The sequence below is a fragment of the Rhineura floridana genome, chromosome 5 (genome assembly GCF_030035675.1).
Source record: "Rhineura floridana isolate rRhiFlo1 chromosome 5, rRhiFlo1.hap2, whole genome shotgun sequence".
NCBI lineage: Eukaryota > Metazoa > Chordata > Lepidosauria > Squamata > Rhineuridae > Rhineura > Rhineura floridana.
The window spans coordinates 179305059-179331814 of NC_084484.1; the positions used below are offsets into that span (position 1 = coordinate 179305059).

Sequence of the window (26756 nt, forward strand, 5' to 3'; positions counted from 1 at the left end):
TCACCCCACTGATGAAAGAATTGCACTGGCTGCCCATTAGGTTCTGGGCCAAGTTCAAGGCTCTGGTTTTGGTGTACAAAGCCCTATACAGCTTGGGACCAGGATACCTGAAAGACCGTCTTACCCCTTATATACCCAGTCGATCACTGTGCTCTGCAGCTGAGGGCCTCCTGCAGATACCATCATATCAGGAGGTCCGTTCCGTACAACATAGGAAATGGACCTTTAGTGTGGTGGCACCTACCTTGTGGAATTCCCTCCCCTTAAATATTGGACAGGCGCCATCTCTGTTATCTTTTCGGTGCCTATTGAAGACCTTCCTCTTTCAACAAGCCTTTTAAGTTGAGACCTTATCCCAGTCTGCGTCTGTGCTGAAATTGCTTTTTAAGGAGTTTGTAAAGCTTTTTTTTTTGAAGATGTTTTGTTTTAATGTGTTTTCAACGTTTTTTGTTTGTAAGATGTTTTCAGTGTTTTGTTTGCCGCCCTGGGCACCTTCTGGGAGGAAAGGCAGAATATACATTTAATAAATAAATAAACAAATAATAAAGATGTTGTTGGAATGCATGTCTCAACAGCTCCAGCCAGCATGGCTAATGATGGGGAATTATGAGAATCCAACATTATCTGGAAGGCCCTGGATTCTCCACCCTTGTTGGAGAGAGTTCAAGATGCATTTGTGAAAATCCCTCCACTCCCTGCCCCCATTCCCTGAGAAGTTTGTCACTTCTCTCTCCCAACATTTAGTTGTTGAGCAAAAACTCAGCAGGTGAAGTTTGCTGTGTAGCTGCAAGTTCCTCTAGAGGTGATCACTGATTGGCTTTTGCAGGGTCTAGGCTGAGCAACGGTGTCTTCTGAAGTCATCTCCCTCCCACCCCGTGCGTGTGTGTCCATTAAACAACAGGTGCGCATATCCAAATAGAATTGCACTGTTATTCCTCTAGTTTCTGACTTGTTGGGCTCATCCATGCTGTCGTGTATAATGGCTAAAAATCCACATCTTCCTTATTCCAGATTGTCCCCAGGTAGTCCAAACTTGATCCTTCAAACTTTCCTCCCCCATCCATACTTGTAGGCGTGCCCTTTTTTTGTTTACTTTGCTCTTTTGCTATTTGCCTGCCTCTACCCCCATCACCCCTCCTTCTGTGAGTCCACAGCAGAAATGGGGGAGGACGGGTAGACAAGAGCAGCCAGCCCCTGAGATCCTGTTTTCTCCCCATCTCATTGTGTTTTGGCTCAGATAACAGAGGGAGAAGGGGAGCCAATAAGAACCCAACAGAAGCGGAAGGCGTGGAAGGAGGCGGAGTTAAAACCACCCACATGGAATACAAAGCATGTGGTCAAAGCAACTGGGCTCCCTCCTTAGCAATGGGTTGTAATTGCTCTCTCTCCTTTTCGGAGTATACCTGGTATGAGAAAAATCTGGATTAAGGGAGTGGAAAATGTGGAAAGGCAGTGATTGGAGGACAGTGTCATATGGATGAGGGTGAATTGATGGAGACATGAGGGGGTTAACATTACAGATTAAATGGAAGTGTGGGCGAGCCTGTCATGTGCTCTAGTTGGAAGAACCATTGGATGCTTACCTGGGGGGTGTTTAGGGGTGTCCTGTGAGCCAAGGATTCTAAGGATCATAAACATCTTGTGTGCTGTTGTACAATGTTGAACACTGAATGAGATGCACATCTCATCTCATAGGGAGGCACGGAGAACGATAACTAGAGCTAGGGCCTTCTCAGTGGTGGCCCCCGAACTATGGAACGCCCTCCCTGATGAGATACGCCTGGCGCCTTCTTTGCTATCTTTTCGGCGCCAGGTAAAGACCTACCTCTTCGCCCAGGCATTTTAAAAATCTTAAAAATTTTAAAAATTTGAATTTAAAATTGAAAATTTTTAATTATGTTTTATTGTGTTTTTGTATTTTAACCTGTTTTATTATGCTGTACACCGCCCTGGGAGCTTATTGCTATAGGGCGGTCTAAAAATGTAATAAAATAAATAAATAAATAATAAATAAATGCACATCCACTCTCAGGCCATGTTCCCATCATAAAAGGAGCAAAGGGCTGTCTCCACAAACCCCAGTTCTTTCTCCCTCTTTCTTTCCATCCCTGTATGGGGGTCTGGAACATCTTGATCCACAACAGCCGCAGGTGCAGGAAGGGCCTTAGGTATGAGGTACAGTAGGGGCCGCTTATACGGCGGGTTAGGGACCAGGCCCCCACCGTAAGACGGAAATCGCCGTAAAGCGGAACCCATTGACTATAATGGGTCGCGCCGTGCAAAAATGATGCAAAACGGCAAAATCTGATTTAAAACGGGGAATTTCCCTGATTGAAAGCCGCTGCATCAGCGGAACGCCGGAAAGCAGGGCCCTACTGTATTATGAATCGGCAATCTGCAAAATCTGCCTCCTGGCTGGCGTGACTCCACCACCAATGGTGAAATTGCACCACCTTGGGCGACTGATGAAATTGCTGAGTCTCTGATGCTATTAGTTAAAGATGCGTCACTGGCTGTGAATTCTGTCAGTCTAAGCTTCGTTATGAAAGGGATCGAAACTAAAACTGCCAATATTGTCATGCCTTTATACGTCTATGGCGTGACCACACTTGTACAGTGTACAGTTCTGGTTGCTGCATCTCAGAAAAGATATTATAGCGCTGGAGAACAGAACAGAAAGGGGGCAATTGAAGTGATCCATGGCTGGAGACTACAACTCCTATCATCCCTGACAGTTGGCCATGCTGGCGGGAGCTGATGGGAGTTGTAGTCCAACAGCAGCAGGAAGGCCTTGGGTTACACACCTGTATTCTCCCCCACATTAAAAATTATACATCCACAGTGTAGCAAACTCAGGCGTTGGGGATGAAGGTTTAGTGTAGCCCTTGATGTTTGTGCTGGGGGAGCTTTCAAAAATGAAACCCCTTGTAACTTGAAGCTGCACAGCCCCAGAATTCTACCTTCCTCTAATGACTTGTGGGTGGCATCCGGCCAAGGTTGACCCACCTCCTTCCAGGAACTGGAAGACATGGAGTAACAGGGGAATCAAACTATATTTGCTGCGTCATGGTCCTCCGCAATATACACGGCATATTGGATGCATCCCATGGGGAACGTAATAACACAAGAGCCCTGCAATTGGAGAAGGCCAGAGGTCCATCTAGTCCATCGTCTTGTTCTCACAGTGGCCAACCAGGTTCCCATGGAAAGCCGGCAACAAGGACATGAGTGCAACAGACACTCTCCCCTTGTATGGTTTCAAGCAACTGGTATTCAGAAGCATACTGCCTCCGACAGTGGAGGGAGATCACATCTATTGTGGCCTAGTAGCCATTGATAGCCTTGTCCTCCATGAATTTATCCCCCCTTTAAAGCCATCCAAGTTTGGGGCCATCACTGCATCTTCTGGGAGTGAATTCCACAGCAACTGGGGCCTGAATGCCGCCCACCAGGCCTCTCAGGAACTCACACCCCTCCCTGGCCCTGTATTGCAGACTCCTTGAGTGTTTTTGCCTGGCTGACACAGGTCCTTGAACTTCTGATAATGCTTCTTCCATGTCTGGATGGAGGATAGAGAGAAGCGTGTGTAGAAACTAGGCCAGGGGTTGCCAAACTGGTGTTTGTTGACCACCAGTGGTCCCTGAGCTTCATTCAGGTGGTCTGTGGTCTGTGGGCCCTAAACATTCCTGTTTGATTTTTTAATAGTATTTTTATTGCATCACTTTATTTCTTACATTGTATTTTACAGTATTACAATTTGAGTTTAATGGAATGCAAATTGTAAGGCAATAAGATGCAGCAGTCTAGTGGCAAATTCAGAAGTGCAGGGTCCCTTCATGATCGTCACAACCACGCCCCCCTCCCATCCCTTTGTTTACGTTTGCTGCTGGGTTGAGAATGAAGTCCTTGCTAATACCTTCTCTCACAACGACAGACATCCCTAGGAGCCAATCAGCATGAAAGGGGAGATTGTTAGCTACTGAGAAGAGTCTTCTCGGTGGCTGACTCACCTCTTTTCATTCTGATTGGTTCCAATCAGCAGGAAAGGTCAAGGAAGCATGTTAAAAGGTTCTTAGTGGCGAATACGCTTCGCCTTTCACGCTGATTAGGTTGTAGGATGCTGGAGACACAGGGACCCTGTTCCCAAAAAAGAAAAGGGTCTAAGAGTCCCTGTACGACTGCACCCCTACTAAGATGCCATGTAAGAAATAAAAGAAGCAATAATAGTAATATTATTGAAATTGAATAATTGAATAATTGAAAACCATACAGCATCTAGCACAGTGCATTACAGTTGCTAAAACAGGGTGAAAAGTAATTAAGTGGTCTGCGAAGACCACTGGCAATTTTCAAATGGTCCGTGTGGGGGAAAAAGTTGGGGAACCACCAAACTAGCCTTGGATAGCCTGACCACTGTTGTCCACGCACTGGTAACCTCTAGGCTGGATTACTGTAATGCACTCTATGTGGGGCTGCCCTTGAGGTTGGTACGGAAGCTGCAGCTGGTGCAAAATGCAGCGGCGAGACTGCTCACTGGAGCAGGGTATCGCCAACATGTCACTCTGCTGCTGAAAGAATTGCACTGGCTGCCCATTTGCTACCGGGCCAAGTTCAAGGTTCTAGTTTTGACGTACAAAGCCCTATACAGCTTGGGACCAGGACACCTGAAAGACCGTCTTACCCCTTATATGCCCAGTCGATCACTGTGCTCTGCAGGTGAGGGCCTCCTGCAGATACCATCTTATTGGGAGGTTCGTTCTGCACAACATAGGAAACGGACCTTTAGTGTGGCGGCACCTACCCTGTGGAATTCCCTCACTTGGAATATTAGACAGGCTTTGCTATCTTTTTGGCGCCTTTTGAAGACTTTCCTCTTTCAACAAGCCTTTTAAGTTGAGGCCTATCCCAGTCTGCGTCTGTGTCAGAATTGTTTAATATGTTTTTTAATAATGTTTTTAACCCTTTTAAAAGGTTTTTTTAAAATGTTTCTAATGCTGTTTCGTTTTAATGTATTTTAAGATCTGTTTTTATGATGTTTTAAAGTGTTTTAGTGCTTTGTTTGCCGCCCTGGGCTCCTGCTGGGAGGAAGGGCGGGATACAAATAAAATAAATAAATAATATTCAATGGTAAAAATTTGTGGGTATTTTGTTACATTTTGCTCTGCCCACTGTTGTCTCTGGCCCTAGTCATCGCTGGCAAGTGGGTCCTCCTTGGCAGGTTGCCCAGAAGAAAATGTACTCCTTGGGCTGCAAACGGTTCTCCACCCATATATAGAAGAAGGCCAAAACCGCACGGGTACTTTTGCATGCGTGATGTTGCAACCGAAACAGGTGCCTGGGACAGTTGCCCACCCATCTGTTACCTAGGTGGCCATGCCCATGCTAGCAAAAGATGGCAAGGAAGGAATGTTGCCAGTGCTCTCCAGTTCTGGTATGTATGCGGGATTCTCAGTCATAGTGCTGTGATCAATAGGAAATTGCAAATCAGTTGCAATGCAACATAAAACCATGGATGCATCACAAGTTACGCATCAGTCGCAGCAGAATTTAGAGGGTGAGGAAGTAAGAAATGGTCTCCTTGACAGTTCACTGTGCTGTATAACACAAAGGGACATTGCAGGTTTTATGCAGATGTTGACAATGAGGACATTGAACTTGTCAAGGATTATCAATACCTCGGCACAGTCATTAACCAAAATGGAGACAATAGTCAAGAAATCAGAAGAAGGCTAGGACTGGGGAGGGCAGCTATGAGAGAACTAGAAGAGGTCCTCAAATGTAAAGATGTATCCCTGAACACTAAAGTGAGGATCATTCAGACCATGGTATTCCCAATCTCTATGTATGGATGTGAAAGTTGGACAATGAAAAAAGCGGATTAGAGAAAAATCAACTCATTTGAAATGTGGTGTTGGAGGAGAGCTTTGCGCATACCCTGGACTGAGAAAAAGAGCATCTCCAGAGAATAATTGTGTATATGCTTAACTACCTGTATCCACCAATTTCCCCTTGCAACCTCTCCCCCTTCCAGCTTACATTCCCTCCAACCAAACTCTCTTCCGGCCTCGAAACAACACTGTGTAAAACCTGCCTTGGAACCCAGAGCATTTGGAGAGGGGGCCTGGAGCATCCTTTACTCACCTGTTGTTTCTCCTCTGCAAGTTAAAATTTATACGAGGCAGGCAGGGGTTGGAAACACTGTGCTGGTCAAGTGTCATCTGACACCCATTCTCTTTCCTTTTGTTCCTATCTTAAAATATTTGCAAGCTCCAAGAAAAATCCCATGAGATCCCTCTGGGTATATGATGACCTCCAGACAGGTTGGGAGGTGGGTGAGGCAGAAGCGCGATGAAAATCCTTGGGTAAGAAGTTGGCCTCTAGAATTAGATCCATTCGTGAAATGAGGAAGTGGCTAGTGGTGGCAGTAAATGGCAGAGCTTGGAAAAGTTACTTTTTTGAACTACAACTCCCATCAGCCCAATCCAGTGGCCATGGTGGCTGGGGTGTGTAGGAGTAGGCAGGCATAATTGGCTTCCACACCTGTCTAGCCAAGCAAATTAATTACCTTTTCTTGAAGGTTGCTCCTGAGATTTTACAGCAAGATGTTCTCATCCTCCCTCCCTCCGCCCACTTCTCCTTTGTCTTTTGATCTCTTCCTTTATCACTTTCTCTTCTTTCTTTCATTCATTTTTTTAAATATAAAAGACCTTTGCCACTGATGGATTGGCAGTCTACAGCCACACATCCACTAGTTCCTTTCCTTTTCGGAGAGACGGGGAGGGGGAAGGAGTTGGAGTGCTTTTGTCATTAGCATCAATTATTTAGTGCCCGTTGAACTCTTTGAAGATGCAAAGGGCTCTCAAAGTGCTATTGTTACAGCCGGGGTTGGGGAAATCAAACAGTGACAGCGAGCCATAAAGGCAGAACCCACCGGACGCTTTCTTTACAGCCGGGCCTTCCAAATGTCAAAATAAGTGGCGTGCTTTTGGTCTGGTTCTTGAAAGATGGCTGAGCCTTTTGTGGATGCTGAGAGCGTGGCTCTGCTCCAGAAAGAGCAGCATTGTCAATGAGCAGGGTCTAGCATGGAGGGCAGGTTGAGGGAACTGGGGATTAGTTAGCTTAGATCTGGACTGGACCAGGAAATTGCACAGCAGCAAATGGCACTCCTGCTCTCCCCCCCCCCAAAAAAAATCTCTCACACACACACAAAATTAAGGTGCATCCTACGCAGGGCTAGCCATGCTGTTTTGACCTCTGATCTGAGGCAGAAAATTGCACAAGTTTCCCTTCCCCCTTCCTGGCAGAAAAGCAAAGTAATAATAATTATTTTCTGTCATTTCATCAAAATCCAGAATCAACTGTCTGAGGCAGCCGCTCCACTCTGCCAAATGAAAGGGCCAGCCCAAGCATGGAACAGTGATTTTTTTTGTTCAAATTCAGTTCTTCCAAAGCCATCGCAGCACACCCATCAATTCCTGAAATAAAGTATTCTGCTCATCTACTGGATCTGCCCCAAATTTGCTTTAAACCAGACTTCCCCAGCCTGGTGCCTTGCAGATGTTTTAGACTGGTTCAAATCATCTGCAGGGTGCTAGGTTGGGAAGAGTAACCCATTCCAAACGATGTGCAGAACAAAAACCACTCAGGTCCTGCTTGCGGGCTTCCCATGGGCATCTGGTTGGCCACTGTGGACTAGATGGGCCACTGGCCGGATCAAGCAGGGCTCTTTTTATGTTCTAACCACATTTGCAACCTGAAGTTCCCTGAGAAGTAGACCCACTAATTCCATTAGGCTTTCTCACAAAGAATAAACTGCAGTCCTTCCTTTCTGTGAAAATACAGACTTGTGATTCTTTCACACTGTAACTCTTGTCACAGTAAAACCCAGTTGAATTCACAGGATTCAAATGTGTGGGTGTTCCTTTAAAAAAAAAAAGTGAAGAGTTCAATAATGCATAATAATAGAGAAAGCATTCTCTTTGAAAGCCTTCAATCCCAAAACAATTACTTGTTAACATTTGTAAATCGAGTTGTTTGCAAAAATGCCACTCTGTTGACTTTTATGCAAATAACTTGCTGAGGATGGATGGGTTTATGCAAAAATTGTTTTTTTATCTCATGGCTACCATCCAAGGGAAGGGTGTTAAATGTTTGAGCATGTGTTATTTTGCACGAAAAGGGGCACGCGTGGTTGCACTTGTTTTGAAGTCAGGAGAGCATCAAATTCATGTAGGAACACCTTCCTGCAAAATTTGAATTGCATAGTCACATAAAAATGATAAGAGCCCTGTAAGATCAGGGCAAAGGTCCAGCATCCTGTTCTCTCACAGTGGCTAACCCGATGTCTCTGGGAAGCCCACAAACAGGACCTGGGTGCAATAGCACTCCCCCCACCTGTGACCCCCAGCAACTGGTATTCAAGAGCATACTGCCTCTTGACCGTGTCATCCTCAACTGCAACAGTCACATCCCCCCTGGCAAAGCTGCGTAGCAAAATGGCAGATGCAAGGAAAGGGGGTCAGGTAGTGCCGGAAAATGACAGTAGTCCAAACAGGAGGGAAGAAGAGGCTGGTAAGACGCATTTTGGAGAAATGAGTTGCCAGTTTTTGAAATCAGGTGCGTGTAAGAAGGAGCTGGTGTAGTATAATGGTTAAGAGATTGCCTTATGAGTCAGGTATTTCCCGGGTTGATTCTCAGTCCTGCCACAAATTTGTTATGTGGCCTTTGGTGAGCTATTCTCCCCCCCTCCCCCGCTTCAGCCTTGTTCTATGGGGAAAATCAGTACTGACCTACCTTACAGGATTGTTGTAAGGGTTATAACAGTAGGTGATGCTTGTGAAACACTGTACACATTTGAAAGTCTGTAGAAATGTGGTGGTTGTGAATAGATTTATTTTTAAAATATTTATATGCTGTTTTTCCAAGCAAGGCCTCCCCGAAGCACCTTACAACAATAACAGTCATTTACAAAATCAATATTACTAAAGCCAAGCTTTTTAAAAAAATAAAAATTCTGCTGCTGATTTATCCTTCTGGATCATAGAATCATAGAATAGTAGAGTTGGAAGGGGCCTATAAGCTCATCAAGTCCAACCCCCTGTTCAATGCAGGGATCCAAATCAAAGCATTCCTGACAGATGGCTGTCCAGCTGCCTCTTGAATGCCTCCAGTGTTGGAGAGCCCACTACCTCTCTAGGTAATTGGTTCCATTGTCCTATGGCTCTAACAGTTAGGAAGTTTTTCCTGATGTTCAGCTGAAATCTGGCTTCTACATCACTACTCACTATTAAAACTGTTTCTTCTTAATTTCTCATTTCCTGCATAAAATATTTTGTAGTTACCTGATTGAAAGTGTCCTATTCCCGTCCATTTTAATTCATTCATGCCAAGTATTGTAATGTTGATATGTTCCATTTCTTGCTTGACAATTTCTAACTTTCCCTGGTTCATGCTTCTCACATTCCATGTTCCTGTTGTGTGCGTTGTACAACTCCAGACTCTCCTTTCGCATCTGTGCGCTTCTGCCTCTGGGCTTCCATTCGGCTTTGACCCAGCTGCGTCATTAGTCACAGCACTACTTGTGCTTGTCTGTTGTTCTTCCCCAGTAGCTCAGTGAGTGACTTCTGACCTGGGGGTCTCATCTTCCAGCACTATCTCGTGTTGCATTTTGGATACTCTGTTCATAGGGTTTTCATGGTAAGAGGTATTCAGAGATGGTTTACCATTGCCTAATTACTAATAATAGTAATTACTATTACTACTAGTAATATTTATTGCTTTTTCCCAAGCATCATTAACAGTAATAGGGGTAATAGTATTATTATTAATTATAATAGCATTTTTCCAAGCATCATTAATAATAGTAGTAATAAAATAGAATTGCCTTTTTCCAAGCATTATTCATAGTAGAAGTAATAATAACAATATTTATTTTCCAAGCATCATTATTAACAGTGGAAGGAATAAGATAGTTGCCCTTTTTCAAGCATTATTCATAGTACTAGTAGTAATAGTAGTAGTAGTAGTAACAACAAATATATTTTTCCAAACATCACTAATAATAGTAGTAGTAATAGTAATAAAATAAGAGTTGTTTTCCCAAGCGTCATCATCAGTAGTAGTAATTGCCTCCCCCGCCCCCTCCCAAGCTGCGTTTCCAAACAAGCCGGCCTGTATGTTTTGCGCCTTGCAAGCCTGCGAGGTAGGCGTGGTGTGTTTTGGGAAGGGGGGGAGAGAGAGAGTTCAAAAGGAGAAGGGGGAGCGGAGTCTCTTGTTTTCAGAACAGCTGAAGCGATTGGGAAGTGTCTGTGAGCGGGAGAAAAAGAACGCTTGCTACGATCTGACTCCCCTCTCCGGGAAGGACGGACAGACGGATAGGAGCGGGGGTTCCCTCGCGAATAAAGCCGAAAGATAACAGCGAGCCGGTTGTGCAGCCAGACAGAAACGCCACTGTGTGATCGGTAGATGGAGGCGGCGGCAGGAGCAGCAGCCGCCGGAGCAGCCAGGGACGGATGGCTCTGCGCTGGAGGCGGAGAGGGCGAAGGAAGCGCGGGGCTACCGCTTCCCGCCGCCGCTGAAGGGCAGTTGTGAAAGTGCCCAGGCGCAGCGAGAGGGGGACACCGGCGGCGACGACCTGCCCACTTGCAGGCAGACAGGCCCACCGGCCCTTGCCGCGCTCGGATGCCCGCTCCGGCTGTTGGGAGAGAGGCGATCCAACCGAGGGTGCGGCGGCGGCGGTTCCTCTGCTGCGCGATAGCCGGCGCCAAACGCGCCTCTGCCCTTTCAGGATGAGCGGCGGCGGCGAGGTGGTCTGCTCGGGCTGGCTGCGGAAATCGCCCCCCGAGAAGAAGTTGAGGAGATACGTAAGTAAGGGGGAGGCGGCGGCGAAAGGGGCGCGCGCGATGGAAAGCGCCAAAGGGGAGAGCAGGAAGCTGCGACTTAAGCGGGGCTGCGCGGCTGTGCCAAAGTGCGGCGCGGCCAAAGAAGCGAGTCCAGGATTGGGGTGTGTGTATCGCGGCGAAGGCTCGGGGCAAGCCTGGATCAAGCTCTCTCCCTCCCTTCTACCCCCCCCCCCCGGCCGTCTTGCACAGTTTGCCCTTAGTTGAAGGTTACTCGGCGGTGGGACCAATTCCCGGGTGGGGGGAGCGCTGGGTTGGTTTGGCTGCTGTCTCTCCTAGGAGAGCGAGAGGATCGCTCTGCGCGCCCCTTTCTTGCTGTTCTTGACTCCCTTCCCAAATTAGAGACTCGGAAAAGCCGCCGCCGCCCGCTCGCTGGGCGAGTCAGGATTCTTCCAGATCGCTCCCGTTTTGCCGGTTCGCCGCGATCTGACATAGATGGGGCTCCCGCAGGGGGAGACGAGCAAGTGCAGCTGCAAATAAATGAACATTTTTTTCCTCGAAGGGGGGGTGACTTCGCAGCCTCGCATCCCAAATGGATGGAGACGGTCTAGATTGGTTGATGGGTGTGTTTGTGTGTCCCCAGATGGGATGGATGTTGCAACTTATCATTTTCGGCCGTTTCTCTTTCCTTCCTCCCCCTCCAGTGCATCTAATGGGTGGCGCGCGCGTTTTCGTTTTTTGCCGCTGGTTTTCGAGATTTCGAGACGTGCGAATTCGGATCAGGGAACTGGTTGAGCAGGTGCACGGCAATGAACAAAACGCTAGACACTGCTTGGGTCGACCGCGTCTTTCAATTGTTTTTTTTTTAGCAACATTTTCAGTGACTTTTAAAAAAGAACTTTAATAACCGGGCGGTTTTGGGGTAGGTAGGCGGGGGTCAAGCGCCCCCAAAACAAGGAGCTCGCCCCCCACCTAGTATATTTCACCCACCGAGAACTATACTTTGCCCCTTCTATGCCCCCCCAAGACATTTTTTTCTGGTGCCGTTGCTGGAGGTGGGGAGGGGTCGATACACACCTCCCTTCCCCCGGCACACCGGAGCGGCTCCAGAGTCGCGGCCGTGGAGATCGGGGCGGAGCAGGGGATCAAAGCGGCGTTGGGCGTCGCCGTCGGTGGCGTTGGACTCGGCAACCGCCCGCGCGTCCTGGGAGGAGAAGGCTTTGGCCTGTTCCCTGGCCCGGGGCTGTGTTGCACCGGCTGCTACAGGTGCTGGCTGGGAGCGGCCCCGGCATGGGTGGCGTGTTTTTGTTGTTTGGGTTTGAGCGCTCCGGGAGTGTGTCTGCGGCTAGTCTCCTCCTCTCTCCCCTCTAGCGGCCTCGGCTGTAAATGCACCCGCGAAGGAGAGAGAGAGAAGCTTTCCCCGCCTGTGTGGGCGGTCGAAGTGACGCAAGCAGCAGGTTCCTTGAGGTGTTTAGTTTGCCTGGTCCTGGGGACAGTTTCACACGTGACGCGGAGCAAACCCGAACCTGCCGCTGAGTCGGCCAATTCGGGCTCAAGCTTCAGACTGTTTATAGATATAATCAGTAGTGTATTGGCAAATTCAGAAGTGCAGGGTCCCTTCATGCTGGCCACAGCCAAGCTAAATGTAAATACTGCCTTCAAGTCGATTCTGACTTATGGCGACCCTAGGTCTTCATGAATCTGAGAGGCAGGGACTGGCCCAAGGTCACCCAGTGAGCTTCATGGCTATGTAGGGATTCGAACCCTGGTCTCTCAGGTAGTAGTCCAACACCTTAACCACTACCTCCCCCTTTTTTTGTTGCTGGGTTGAGAATCAGATCCTTGTTAATGTCTTATCCCACAACAACAGATGTCCCTAGGAGCCAATCAGCACGAAAGGGGAGAATATTAGCTGCTGAGAAGAGTCTTCTCAGTGGCACACTCACCTCCTTTCATTCTGTTTTGCTCCAATTGGCAGGAAAGACAAGGCAGCATGTTAGAAGACTCTTGGTGGCTAAGATGCTCCCCTTTCGTGCTGAGTGGCTTGTAGGATGCTGGTGACATTGGGACCCTGCTCCCCCCCCAAAAAAAGGGTCTAAGACACACACCCCAAGATCCCGGATGACTACACCCCTGGATATAACAGTTTATTTCTGGGCCATGCGAAGCCCCCCTCCCAAAATCTGCGGTCTAGTACACGAGCACATTCTTCTGTCCATGACACGTGTATGTTCACCTCTGCATCAAGAGCAGTTGTGAATTAGTCAAAGACCCACACATCAAATTTGCTTAGTAGTGCCACAAGGTCACCCCCAAACTGTGGTGCTTTACAATGGAGACTGTTCACACATTCAACTGCCCATCAGGCATCTTGTAGAGCAGGGGTGAGGGATCTGGGGCCTTAAAAATTGTGAGGGTGTGACTGCTCACTGGGGCAGGATATCACCAACATGTCACCCCACTGATGAAAGAATTGCACTGGCTGCCCATTAGGTTCTGGGCCAAGTTCAAGGCTCTGGTTTTGGTGTACAAAGCCCTATACAGCTTGGGACCAGGATACCTGAAAGACCGTCTTACCCCTTATATACCCAGTCGATCACTGTGCTCTGCAGCTGAGGGCCTCCTGCAGATACCATCATATCAGGAGGTCCGTTCCGTACAACATAGGAAATGGACCTTTAGTGTGGTGGCACCTACCTTGTGGAATTCCCTCCCCTTAAATATTGGACAGGCGCCATCTCTGTTATCTTTTCGGTGCCTATTGAAGACCTTCCTCTTTCAACAAGCCTTTTAAGTTGAGACCTTATCCCAGTCTGCGTCTGTGCTGAAATTGCTTTTTAAGGAGTTTGTAAAGCTTTTTTTTTGAAGATGTTTTGTTTTAATGTGTTTTCAACGTTTTTTGTTTGTAAGATGTTTTCAGTGTTTTGTTTGCCGCCCTGGGCACCTTCTGGGAGGAAAGGCAGAATATACATTTAATAAATAAATAAACAAATAATAAAGATGTTGTTGGAATGCATGTCTCAACAGCTCCAGCCAGCATGGCTAATGATGGGGAATTATGAGAATCCAACATTATCTGGAAGGCCCTGGATTCTCCACCCTTGTTGGAGAGAGTTCAAGATGCATTTGTGAAAATCCCTCCACTCCCTGCCCCCATTCCCTGAGAAGTTTGTCACTTCTCTCTCCCAACATTTAGTTGTTGAGCAAAAACTCAGCAGGTGAAGTTTGCTGTGTAGCTGCAAGTTCCTCTAGAGGTGATCACTGATTGGCTTTTGCAGGGTCTAGGCTGAGCAACGGTGTCTTCTGAAGTCATCTCCCTCCCACCCCGTGCGTGTGTGTCCATTAAACAACAGGTGCGCATATCCAAATAGAATTGCACTGTTATTCCTCTAGTTTCTGACTTGTTGGGCTCATCCATGCTGTCGTGTATAATGGCTAAAAATCCACATCTTCCTTATTCCAGATTGTCCCCAGGTAGTCCAAACTTGATCCTTCAAACTTTCCTCCCCCATCCATACTTGTAGGCGTGCCCTTTTTTTGTTTACTTTGCTCTTTTGCTATTTGCCTGCCTCTACCCCCATCACCCCTCCTTCTGTGAGTCCACAGCAGAAATGGGGGAGGACGGGTAGACAAGAGCAGCCAGCCCCTGAGATCCTGTTTTCTCCCCATCTCATTGTGTTTTGGCTCAGATAACAGAGGGAGAAGGGGAGCCAATAAGAACCCAACAGAAGCGGAAGGCGTGGAAGGAGGCGGAGTTAAAACCACCCACATGGAATACAAAGCATGTGGTCAAAGCAACTGGGCTCCCTCCTTAGCAATGGGTTGTAATTGCTCTCTCTCCTTTTCGGAGTATACCTGGTATGAGAAAAATCTGGATTAAGGGAGTGGAAAATGTGGAAAGGCAGTGATTGGAGGACAGTGTCATATGGATGAGGGTGAATTGATGGAGACATGAGGGGGTTAACATTACAGATTAAATGGAAGTGTGGGCGAGCCTGTCATGTGCTCTAGTTGGAAGAACCATTGGATGCTTACCTGGGGGGTGTTTAGGGGTGTCCTGTGAGCCAAGGATTCTAAGGATCATAAACATCTTGTGTGCTGTTGTACAATGTTGAACACTGAATGAGATGCACATCTCATCTCATAGGGAGGCACGGAGAACGATAACTAGAGCTAGGGCCTTCTCAGTGGTGGCCCCCGAACTATGGAACGCCCTCCCTGATGAGATACGCCTGGCGCCTTCTTTGCTATCTTTTCGGCGCCAGGTAAAGACCTACCTCTTCGCCCAGGCATTTTAAAAATCTTAAAAATTTTAAAAATTTGAATTTAAAATTGAAAATTTTTAATTATGTTTTATTGTGTTTTTGTATTTTAACCTGTTTTATTATGCTGTACACCGCCCTGGGAGCTTATTGCTATAGGGCGGTCTAAAAATGTAATAAAATAAATAAATAAATAATAAATAAATGCACATCCACTCTCAGGCCATGTTCCCATCATAAAAGGAGCAAAGGGCTGTCTCCACAAACCCCAGTTCTTTCTCCCTCTTTCTTTCCATCCCGGTATGGGGGTCTGGAACATCTTGATCCACAACAGCCGCAGGTGCAGGAAGGGCCTTAGGTATGAGGTACAGTAGGGGCCGCTTATACGGCGGGTTAGGGACCAGGCCCCCACCGTAAGGTGGAAATCGCCGTAAAGCGGAACCCATTGACTATAATGGGTCGCGCCGTGCAAAAATGATGCAAAACGGCAAAATCTGATTTAAAACGGGGAATTTCCCTGATTGAAAGCCGCTGCATCAGCGGAACGCCGGAAAGCAGGGCCCTACTGTATTATGAATCGGCAATCTGCAAAATCTGCCTCCTGGCTGGCGTGACTCCACCACCAATGGTGAAATTGCACCACCTTGGGCGACTGATGAAATTGCTGAGTCTCTGATGCTATTAGTTAAAGATGCGTCACTGGCTGTGAATTCTGTCAGTCTAAGCTTCGTTATGAAAGGGATCGAAACTAAAACTGCCAATATTGTCATGCCTTTATACGTCTATGGCGTGACCACACTTGTACAGTGTACAGTTCTGGTTGCTGCATCTCAGAAAAGATATTATAGCGCTGGAGAACAGAACAGAAAGGGGGCAATTGAAGTGATCCATGGCTGGAGACTACAACTCCTATCATCCCTGACAGTTGGCCATGCTGGCGGGGGCTGATGGGAGTTGTAGTCCAACAGCAGCAGGAAGGCCTTGGGTTACACACCTGTATTCTCCCCCACATTAAAAATTATACATCCACAGTGTAGCAAACTCAGGCGTTGGGGATGAAGGTTTAGTGTAGCCCTTGATGTTTGTGCTGGGGGAGCTTTCAAAAATGAAACCCCTTGTAACTTGAAGCTGCACAGCCCCAGAATTCTACCTTCCTCTAATGACTTGTGGGTGGCATCCGGCCAAGGTTGACCCACCTCCTTCCAGGAACTGGAAGACATGGAGTAACAGGGGAATCAAACTATATTTGCTGCGTCATGGTCCTCCGCAATATACACTGGGCATATTGGATGCATCCCATGGGGAACGTAATAACACAAGAGCCCTGCAATTGGAGAAGGCCAGAGGTCCATCTAGTCCATCGTCTTGTTCTCACAGTGGCCAACCAGGTTCCCATGGAAAGCCGGCAACAAGGACATGAGTGCAACAGACACTCTCCCCTTGTATGGTTTCAAGCAACTGGTATTCAGAAGCATACTGCCTCCGACAGTGGAGGGAGATCACATCTATTGTGGCCTAGTAGCCATTGATAGCCTTGTCCTCCATGAATTTATCCCCCCTTTAAAGCCATCCAAGTTTGGGGCCATCACTGCATCTTCTGGGAGTGAATTCCACAGCAACTGGGGCCTGAATGCCGCCCACCAGGCCTCTCAGGAACTCACACCCCTCCCTGGCCCTGTATTGCAGACTCCTTGAGTGTTTTTGCCTGGCTGACACAGGTCCTTGAACTTCTGATAATGCTTCTTCCATGTCTGGATGGAGGATAGAGAGAAGCGTGTGTAGAAACTAGGCCAGGGGTTGCCAAACTGGTGTTTGTTGACCACCAGTGGTCCCTGAGCTTCATTCAGGTGGTCTGTGGTCTGTGGGCCCTAAACATTCCTGTTTGATTTTTTAATAGTATTTTTATTGCATCACTTTATTTCTTACATTGTATTTTACAGTATTACAATTTGAGTTTAATGGAATGCAAATTGTAAGGCAATAAGATGCAGCAGTCTAGTGGCAAATTCAGAAGTGCAGGGTCCCTTCATGATCGTCACAACCACGCCCCCCTCCCATCCCTTTGTTTACGTTTGCTGCTGGGTTGAGAATGAAGTCCTTGCTAATACCTTCTCTCACAACGACAGACATCCCTAGGAGCCAATCAGCATGAAAGGGGAGATTGTTAGCTACTGAGAAGAGTCTTCTCGGTGGCTGACTCACCTCTTTTCATTCTGATTGGTTCCAATCAGCAGGAAAGGTCAAGGAAGCATGTTAAAAGGTTCTTAGTGGCGAATACGCTTCGCCTTTCACGCTGATTAGGTTGTAGGATGCTGGAGACACAGGGACCCTGTTCCCAAAAAAGAAAAGGGTCTAAGAGTCCCTGTACGACTGCACCCCTACTAAGATGCCATGTAAGAAATAAAAGAAGCAATAATAGTAATATTATTGAAATTGAATAATTGAATAATTGAAAACCATACAGCATCTAGCACAGTGCATTACAGTTGCTAAAACAGGGTGAAAAGTAATTAAGTGGTCTGCGAAGACCACTGGCAATTTTCAAATGGTCCGTGTGGGGGGAAAAGTTGGGGAACCACCAAACTAGCCTTGGATAGCCTGACCACTGTTGTCCACGCACTGGTAACCTCTAGGCTGGATTACTGTAATGCACTCTATGTGGGGCTGCCCTTGAGGTTGGTACGGAAGCTGCAGCTGGTGCAAAATGCAGCGGCGAGACTGCTCACTGGAGCAGGGTATCGCCAACATGTCACTCTGCTGCTGAAAGAATTGCACTGGCTGCCCATTTGCTACCGGGCCAAGTTCAAGGTTCTAGTTTTGACGTACAAAGCCCTATACAGCTTGGGACCAGGACACCTGAAAGACCGTCTTACCCCTTATATGCCCAGTCGATCACTGTGCTCTGCAGGTGAGGGCCTCCTGCAGATACCATCTTATTGGGAGGTTCGTTCTGCACAACATAGGAAACGGACCTTTAGTGTGGCGGCACCTACCCTGTGGAATTCCCTCACTTGGAATATTAGACAGGCTTTGCTATCTTTTTGGCGCCTTTTGAAGACTTTCCTCTTTCAACAAGCCTTTTAAGTTGAGGCCTATCCCAGTCTGCGTCTGTGTCAGAATTGTTTAATATGTTTTTTAATAATGTTTTTAACCCTTTTAAAAGGTTTTTTTAAAATGTTTCTAATGCTGTTTCGTTTTAATGTATTTTAAGATCTGTTTTTATGATGTTTTAAAGTGTTTTAGTGCTTTGTTTGCCGCCCTGGGCTCCTGCTGGGAGGAAGGGCGGGATACAAATAAAATAAATAAATAATATTCAATGGTAAAAATTTGTGGGTATTTTGTTACATTTTGCTCTGCCCACTGTTGTCTCTGGCCCTAGTCATCGCTGGCAAGTGGGTCCTCCTTGGCAGGTTGCCCAGAAAAAATGTACTCCTTGGGCTGCAAACGGTTCTCCACCCATATGTAGAAGAAGGCCAAAACCGCACGGGTACTTTTGCATGCGTGATGTTGCAACCGAAACAGGTGCCTGGGACAGTTGCCCACCCATCTGTTACCTAGGTGGCCATGCCCATGCTAGCAAAAGATGGCAAGGAAGGAATGTTGCCAGTGCTCTCCAGTTCTGGTATGTATGCGGGATTCTCAGTCATAGTGCTGTGATCAATAGGAAATTGCAAATCAGTTGCAATGCAACATAAAACCATGGATGCATCACAAGTTACGCATCAGTCGCAGCAGAATTTAGAGGGTGAGGAAGTAAGAAATGGTCTCCTTGACAGTTCACTGTGCTGTATAACACAAAGGGACATTGTAGGTTTTATGCAGATGTTGACAATGAGGACATTGAACTTGTCAAGGATTATCAATACCTCGGCACAGTCATTAACCAAAATGGAGACAATAGTCAAGAAATCAGAAGAAGGCTAGGACTGGGGAGGGCAGCTATGAGAGAACTAGAAGAGGTCCTCAAATGTAAAGATGTATCCCTGAACACTAAAGTGAGGATCATTCAGACCATGGTATTCCCAATCTCTATGTATGGATGTGAAAGTTGGACAATGAAAAAAGCGGATTAGAGAAAAATCAACTCATTTGAAATGTGGTGTTGGAGGAGAGCTTTGCGCATACCCTGGACTGAGAAAAAGAGCATCTCCAGAGAATAATTGTGTATATGCTTAACTACCTGTATCCACCAATTTCCCCTTGCAACCTCTCCCCCTTCCAGCTTACATTCCCTCCAACCAAACTCTCTTCCGGCCTCGAAACAACACTGTGTAAAACCTGCCTTGGAACCCAGAGCATTTGGAGAGGGGGCCTGGAGCATCCTTTACTCACCTGTTGTTTCTCCTCTGCAAGTTAAAATTTATACGAGGCAGGCAGGGGTTGGAAACACTGTGCTGGTCAAGTGTCATCTGACACCCATTCTCTTTCCTTTTGTTCCTATCTTAAAATATTTGCAAGCTCCAAGAAAAATCCCATGAGATCCCTCTGGGTATATGATGACCTCCAGACAGGTTGGGAGGTGGGTGAGGCAGAAGCGCGATGAAAATCCTTGGGTAAGAAGTTGGCCTCTAGAATTAGATCCATTCGTGAAATGAGGAAGTGGCTAGTGGTGGCAGTAAATGGCAGAGCTTGGAAAAGTTACTTTTTTGAACTACAACTCCCATCAGCCCAATCCAGTGGCCATGGTGGCTGGGGTGTGTAGGAGTAGGCAGGCATAATTGGCTTCCACACCTGTCTAGCCAAGCAAATTAATTACCTTTTCTTGAAGGTTGCTCCTGAGATTTTACAGCAAGATGTTCTCATCCTCCCTCCCTCCGCCCACTTCTCCTTTGTCTTTTGATCTCTTCCTTTATCACTTTCTCTTCTTTCTTTCATTCATTTTTTTAAATATAAAAGACCTTTGCCACTGATGGATTGGCAGTCTACAGCCACACATCCACTAGTTCCTTTCCTTTTCGGAGAGACGGGGAGGGGGAAGGAGTTGGAGTGCTTTTGTCATTAGCATCAATTATTTAGTGCCCGTTGAACTCTTTGAAGATGCAAAGGGCTCTCAAAGTGCTATTGTTACAGCCGGGGTTGGGGAAATCAAACAGTGACAGCGAGCCATAAAGGCAGAACCCACCGGACGCTTTCTTTACAGCCGGGCCTTCCAAATGTCAAAATAAGTGGCGTGCTTTTGGTCTGGTTCTTGAAAGATGGCTGAGCCTTTTGTGGATGCTGAGAGCGTGGCTGTGCTCCAGAAAGAGCAGCATTGTCAATGAGCAGGGTCTAGCATGGAGGGCAGGTTGAGGGAACTGGGGATTAGTTAGCTTAGATCTGGACTGGACCAGGAAATTGCACAGCAGCAAATGGCACTCCTGCTCTCCCCCCCCCAAAAAAAATCTCTCACACACACACAAAATTAAGGTGCATCCTACGCAGGGCTAGCCATGCTGTTTTGACCTCTGATCTGAGGCAGAAAATTGCACAAGTTTCCCTTCCCCCTTCCTGGCAGAAAAGCAAAGTAATAATAATTATTTTCTGTCATTTCATCAAAATCCAGAATCAACTGTCTGAGGCAGCCGCTCCACTCTGCCAAATGAAAGGGCCAGCCCAAGCATGGAACAGTGATTTTTTTTGTTCAAATTCAGTTCTTCCAAAGCCATCGCAGCACACCCATCAATTCCTGAAATAAAGTATTCTGCTCATCTACTGGATCTGCCCCAAATTTGCTTTAAACCAGACTTCCCCAGCCTGGTGCCTTGCAGATGTTTTAGACTGGTTCAAATCATCTGCAGGGTGCTAGGTTGGGAAGAGTAACCCATTCCAAACGATGTGCAGAACAAAAACCACTCAGGTCCTGCTTGCGGGCTTCCCATGGGCATCTGGTTGGCCACTGTGGACTAGATGGGCCACTGGCCGGATCAAGCAGGGCTCTTTTTATGTTCTAACCACATTTGCAACCTGAAGTTCCCTGAGAAGTAGACCCACTAATTCCATTAGGCTTTCTCACAAAGAATAAACTGCAGTCCTTCCTTTCTGTGAAAATACAGACTTGTGATTCTTTCACACTGTAACTCTTGTCACAGTAAAACCCAGTTGAATTCACAGGATTCAAATGTGTGGGTGTTCCTTTAAAAAAAAAAAGTGAAGAGTTCAATAATGCATAATAATAGAGAAAGCATTCTCTTTGAAAGCCTTCAATCCCAAAACAATTACTTGTTAACATTTGTAAATCGAGTTGTTTGCAAAAATGCCACTCTGTTGACTTTTATGCAAATAACTTGCTGAGGATGGATGGGTTTATGCAAAAATTGTTTTTTTATCTCATGGCTACCATCCAAGGGAAGGGTGTTAAATGTTTGAGCATGTGTTATTTTGCACGAAAAGGGGCACGCGTGGTTGCACTTGTTTTGAAGTCAGGAGAGCATCAAATTCATGTAGGAACACCTTCCTGCAAAATTTGAATTGCATAGTCACATAAAAATGATAAGAGCCCTGTAAGATCAGGGCAAAGGTCCAGCATCCTGTTCTCTCACAGTGGCTAACCCGATGTCTCTGGGAAGCCCACAAACAGGACCTGGGTGCAATAGCACTCCCCCCACCTGTGACCCCCAGCAACTGGTATTCAAGAGCATACTGCCTCTTGACCGTGTCATCCTCAACTGCAACAGTCACATCCCCCCTGGCAAAGCTGCGTAGCAAAATGGCAGATGCAAGGAAAGGGGGTCAGGTAGTGCCGGAAAATGACAGTAGTCCAAACAGGAGGGAAGAAGAGGTTGGTAAGACGCATTTTGGAGAAATGAGTTGCCAGTTTTTGAAATCAGGTGCGTGTAAGAAGGAGCTGGTGTAGTATAATGGTTAAGAGATTGCCTTATGAGTCAGGTATTTCCCGGGTTGATTCTCAGTCCTGCCACAAATTTGTTATGTGGCCTTTGGTGAGCTATTCTCCCCCCCTCCCCCGCTTCAGCCTTGTTCTATGGGGAAAATCAGTACTGACCTACCTTACAGGATTGTTGTAAGGGTTATAACAGTAGGTGATGCTTGTGAAACACTGTACACATTTGAAAGTCTGTAGAAATGTGGTGGTTGTGAATAGATTTATTTTTAAAATATTTATATGCTGTTTTTCCAAGCAAGGCCTCCCCGAAGCACCTTACAACAATAACAGTCATTTACAAAATCAATATTACTAAAGCCAAGCTTTTTTAAAAAATAAAAATTCTGCTGCTGATTTATCCTTCTGGATCATAGAATCATAGAATAGTAGAGTTGGAAGGGGCCTATAAGCTCATCAAGTCCAACCCCCTGTTCAATGCAGGGATCCAAATCAAAGCATTCCTGACAGATGGCTGTCCAGCTGCCTCTTGAATGCCTCCAGTGTTGGAGAGCCCACTACCACTCTAGGTAATTGGTTCCATTGTCCTATGGCTCTAACAGTTAGGAAGTTTTTCCTGATGTTCAGCTGAAATCTGGCTTCTTGATGTCCTGCAGATGTCTTTGGGCTTCAGCTCCCTGACCACTGGCCACCCTGGCTGGGAAACGCGAGGTGGGCTCCCACCAACATCTGGAGGACCACATACTCCCCACCTGGTTTTCTGATGTTTGGTCAGTCTGAAAGCAAGAACATAGGAACCCTAACCTTCGGCCGGGTCATCCTCCTGTTGCAAACACACAAATGATAAAACAATTAAAACATCCAAAAACAATTCCAGGACAGATGCAGACTAGGATGTATCCATTTACTCTGGCTTTTGCCAGTCTGATGCCCTCCAGACATTTTGAACTACAACTCCTCAAAGCCATTGTGCCTAGTAGCCACTGATAGCTATGTTCTGCCTCCACACGCCAGTTACTGGGAATCTCAAGCGGGGAGGGTGCTGTCGTAACCAGGTCCTGCTTGCAGATGGACTTGATGCAGCATGGCTTTTCTTACGTTCTTAATAGCAGCTAGTGTGGCATAGTGGTTAAGGTATTGGATTACGACCTGGGAGACCAGGGTTCGAATCCCCCCACAGCCATGAAGCTCACTGGGTGACCTTGGGCCAGTCACTGCCTCTCAGCCTCAGAGGAAGACAGTGGTAAACCCCCTCTGAATACTGCTTACCATGAAAACCCGATTCACAGGGTCGCCATAAGTCGGGATCGACTTGAAGGTAGTCCATTTCCAGATGAATTCTCACAACAAAAGCAAATGGAAAACCATGCCCTATCCAGAGAAGATTCTCCACCAGCGTGGTGTAGTGGTTCAAGTGTCGGACTGGGACCTGGGAGAACAGGGTTGGAATCCTCACTCGGCTGTGAAGCTCACTGGGTGACCTTGGGCCGGTCACTCTCTCTCAGCCTAACCTACTTCACAGGGTTGTTGTGAGGATAAAATGGAGAGGGAGGAGCCCTGTTTTGTATGCCACCTTGAGCTCCTTGGACGAAAGGTGGATGTAAATGTAATAAATAAATAAATGCACAGTATACAGTTTATCCTTTTCCCTGACACACCGTGACCTCCTGTTTTACCTCCAGTGTCGGAGGTAGTATGCCTCTGGATGGTAGTTGCTGGGAATCCCAAGTAGGGAGGGTGTTGTTGTGGTCAGGTGTGGCAGTGGCATCTGGCTGGTCACCTGACAGCAGGATGCTGGAGTAGATGAGCCATAAGTCACACTCTTCTTAGGTTCCCGTCAGTTGTGTTGCCTGGGGCTGATTGGAGTTGTAGTCCAAAACATCTGGAGGGTACCAGGTTGGCAAAGGCTGATGTAGGGAGCGTTATTTGCTCCAACTGGTCTGTGCACTGTTTTGCAACACTGCCCGACAGCTACTCACGTGGCTGTGCAGAAGAGGAGATGATGGAACACAGCTGCTCATTTTGCTCCCCAACATCCTGACATCACATCCCTGATCCTTGACCTGCGAAACAATGAGCTTCTTCATTTGGGTATCATCCTGCGCTCTTCCCATTGGAAATTCAAAACTGACTGCATGGACAGCCTACGCAGTGCAAGGGGAGCTAGAGAGGGAAGAGAGGAGAGCTAGGGATGGAGAAGTTGAAGCACAATCAACCATACTATTCAAAAGTGATGTTTTCGCTCCTTGCTTCCTGCAGGTCTGGGAGCAAATTCATGAGCAGAATGTGCAAAAGCTGCCAAAAATATATTTTGATTTTTTAAATGAGAGGAAAAGAATACAGAAATGTCAATCACGTCGGAAGCTGTATGGCCAGGGACCGATTCCAACTGTGCTTCCTTCATGGAAGAGATTTAAAAGTGTGTTTTTGTGGAAGAAAATCTGTGGGAGTTCACGTGGAAAATGTTACACTGTGAATTTTTAAATCCATGTGAATTCGTTAGCAATGAAAACCACTAGGAATAGCAAAACTGGGATTCTAGCACCCAGCTGACAAAAAAAAATCCAGGGTTTGCAATAATAGTCCTAGAAACTTGGTTTAACCAAAACAGAGTTTGCAAAGATGTCACATTTTGCATGACCCAGCCAGACTTGCACTTTGCACCAGTATGTGCAGATGCCTGGGATTGAACCTGGGACCTTTTGCATGCAGAGCAGATGCTTTGCAACTGAGCTGTGGCCCTTCCCACAGACAAGCCACAATTGCCACGTTTTGCCTCTGTGTCAGCTATTGCATAGCGTCCCAGGGATGGGATAGCACCATTCATGCTGCGTGAGTATCCTTTCCAGAGATCCATCACAAGAAGGCCTGGTTGTTAACCACTTTGAGAATTATTGCCCTTCGAGGAAAAAAGGGGTCTCCTGACAATCCTCAGAACCTTGGACAAGCTACAGTTCCCAGGATTCTTTGAGGGAAGCCATGACTGTTTACAGTGGTATGCTAGTGCTTTAAAAGTATCGTGCAGATGTGGCCATAGAAAGGGTAGAAACACACTGGTTGCCAGATCAAAGCGTTTCCATTAGCCACACGTAGAGGAGCAATAGGTTGATCTGCCACTCAGTTGTGAAATCTCTTTGAAGCTGATTTTTTTTTAAAAAAACAACAAACGCTCAAGTTGATCCGACCAGGTTTTACAGTAAAAAAGGACGGGGTTTGACTAGCATCGTCCCCATTTTCAGAAGGGAGAGGTGGAGACGCACTGGAACTGACAGAACAGCGAGTGTGTTTCTACACAAAGTCCCAGGTTGAATCATGACATTTCTAGGTTAAATAGAAAAGGAGGGGAAAGGTTGGGTAGGAGATGCTGGGGAAGACCCTCCTTTGCCAGAGAGCATCTGTCTGTCTGGATTAAAGCGCTCTGTCGCCCCTAGTATAACAAATCCACTTAAAAAAAACAAACCAGACTTGTTGAGGGTTGGGAAGGGACAGGGAGATGCGTTGAAAAGTCTGGGATAAATAGATGAGGCATGGGAACACCCTGCAAGTGAATCTGGATGAATGTTCATTGTTGTGTAACTGGCCTATAAACAAATCGGCATGAATGCTCACGAAAGACCTAACCACCCTGTAAGCGTTTGTGCAAGCAAATCAGGATAAACACTGAATGCAGGTCATTTGGAGGAGCCCTGAGAGAGGTTCCCTTGCATTATCTCCATTATATGCACCACTGCTTGTCCTTAAATGCCTTTATAGGGCACGCTGACTCGAGAGGAAGATAAATCATTTATGCTTAGCAGCACGGTCTTTGTGAGTAATGTATCCAGAGCTAAAAATGAACATGACTTTCCGTGAGCCTAAGAAATGCTTGGAGACACGTGTAGCTGGGTGATCTACGGCAGCAGGTAGATGGGAACTGTGCGTGTCGGCTTCTGTCTCGTCAGCAGTAAGTTTCTTAATTAGCGCAGGTGCCTGTGGATGTCGTGCGCAGACTGCTTGTAGATCACACTCCATTGGGTGTTTGGTTGCTATATTGTGAGATCTTAGAGCGAAGACAAGTGGCAGTTTTGCTGTTCTCAAAACAAGCCTACTATTCCCATTCTTTGGGCCAGTGCTTGAGAACAGGACTTTAGGCAGGTTTTCAGATATGCTGGTCTAAGGAAGATTTGGGTAAAGAGGGCACCCATGGAGCCATGTGGCGTTGGCACCTGAACACAGCCTGCCCAATTCCAACCGCCACCTTAACGAATTTGAAGCCACGATGATCAGGAATGATGGGAGTCATATTCCAGCAACATCTGGAGGGGCACATGTTCCCCACCCCTGATGTAAACACACAGATGCTTCTTTTTTAAAAGAAGGGAAAGTGGACAACCCCACCCCATCCCGATCCCTAAAGCAGGGACAAAAGTCTGATTCAGTGTTCCATCTCTGGCTACATGATTTCTAACATGAGTTGCAATGCCTGGGTATCAGCCCAGCTTACATCACAGGTGAAGAGCCTTCTGTGGCTGCTTTATACACAATTATTATTATTTATTTATTAGATTTATATCCCACCCTTCCTCCCAGTAGGAGCCTGCTACATCTGTGTGCTGTAACATGACATCTTTCGTTCATCATGTGCAATGCAGTGGATCACCGCATGAGTCGCACAACTTTCTCCAGGCCATTGGAGAGAGCTAAAAAGGAGCTTTTTGGTGTGCTCGTGTAGAATAATTGCCTGATTTGCACAGCGAGTTTTCCCAGGGCTGCCAGCCAGCACATTTTTGAGAAATGCAGCTCTGGGTATGTGGGAAAAAAAATGGGACGAGGAAGCTGTGAAATCGGGCTGTCTTTGAC

General features: G+C 46.7%; 1 protein-coding gene across 1 annotated transcript in view; it reads left to right on the forward strand.

The window, feature by feature from the left end:
• Positions 1-10249: 10249 nt before the first annotated feature.
• Positions 10250-26756, forward strand: part of GAB2 (GRB2 associated binding protein 2) — a 200602-nt gene continuing 184095 nt past the window's right edge. Inside the window, exon 1 of the mRNA XM_061628982.1 lies at positions 10250-10862. Within this exon, the coding sequence (XP_061484966.1) occupies positions 10788-10862 (75 nt within the window). The 5' untranslated portion in view covers positions 10250-10787. The remainder of the gene's footprint in view (positions 10863-26756) is intronic.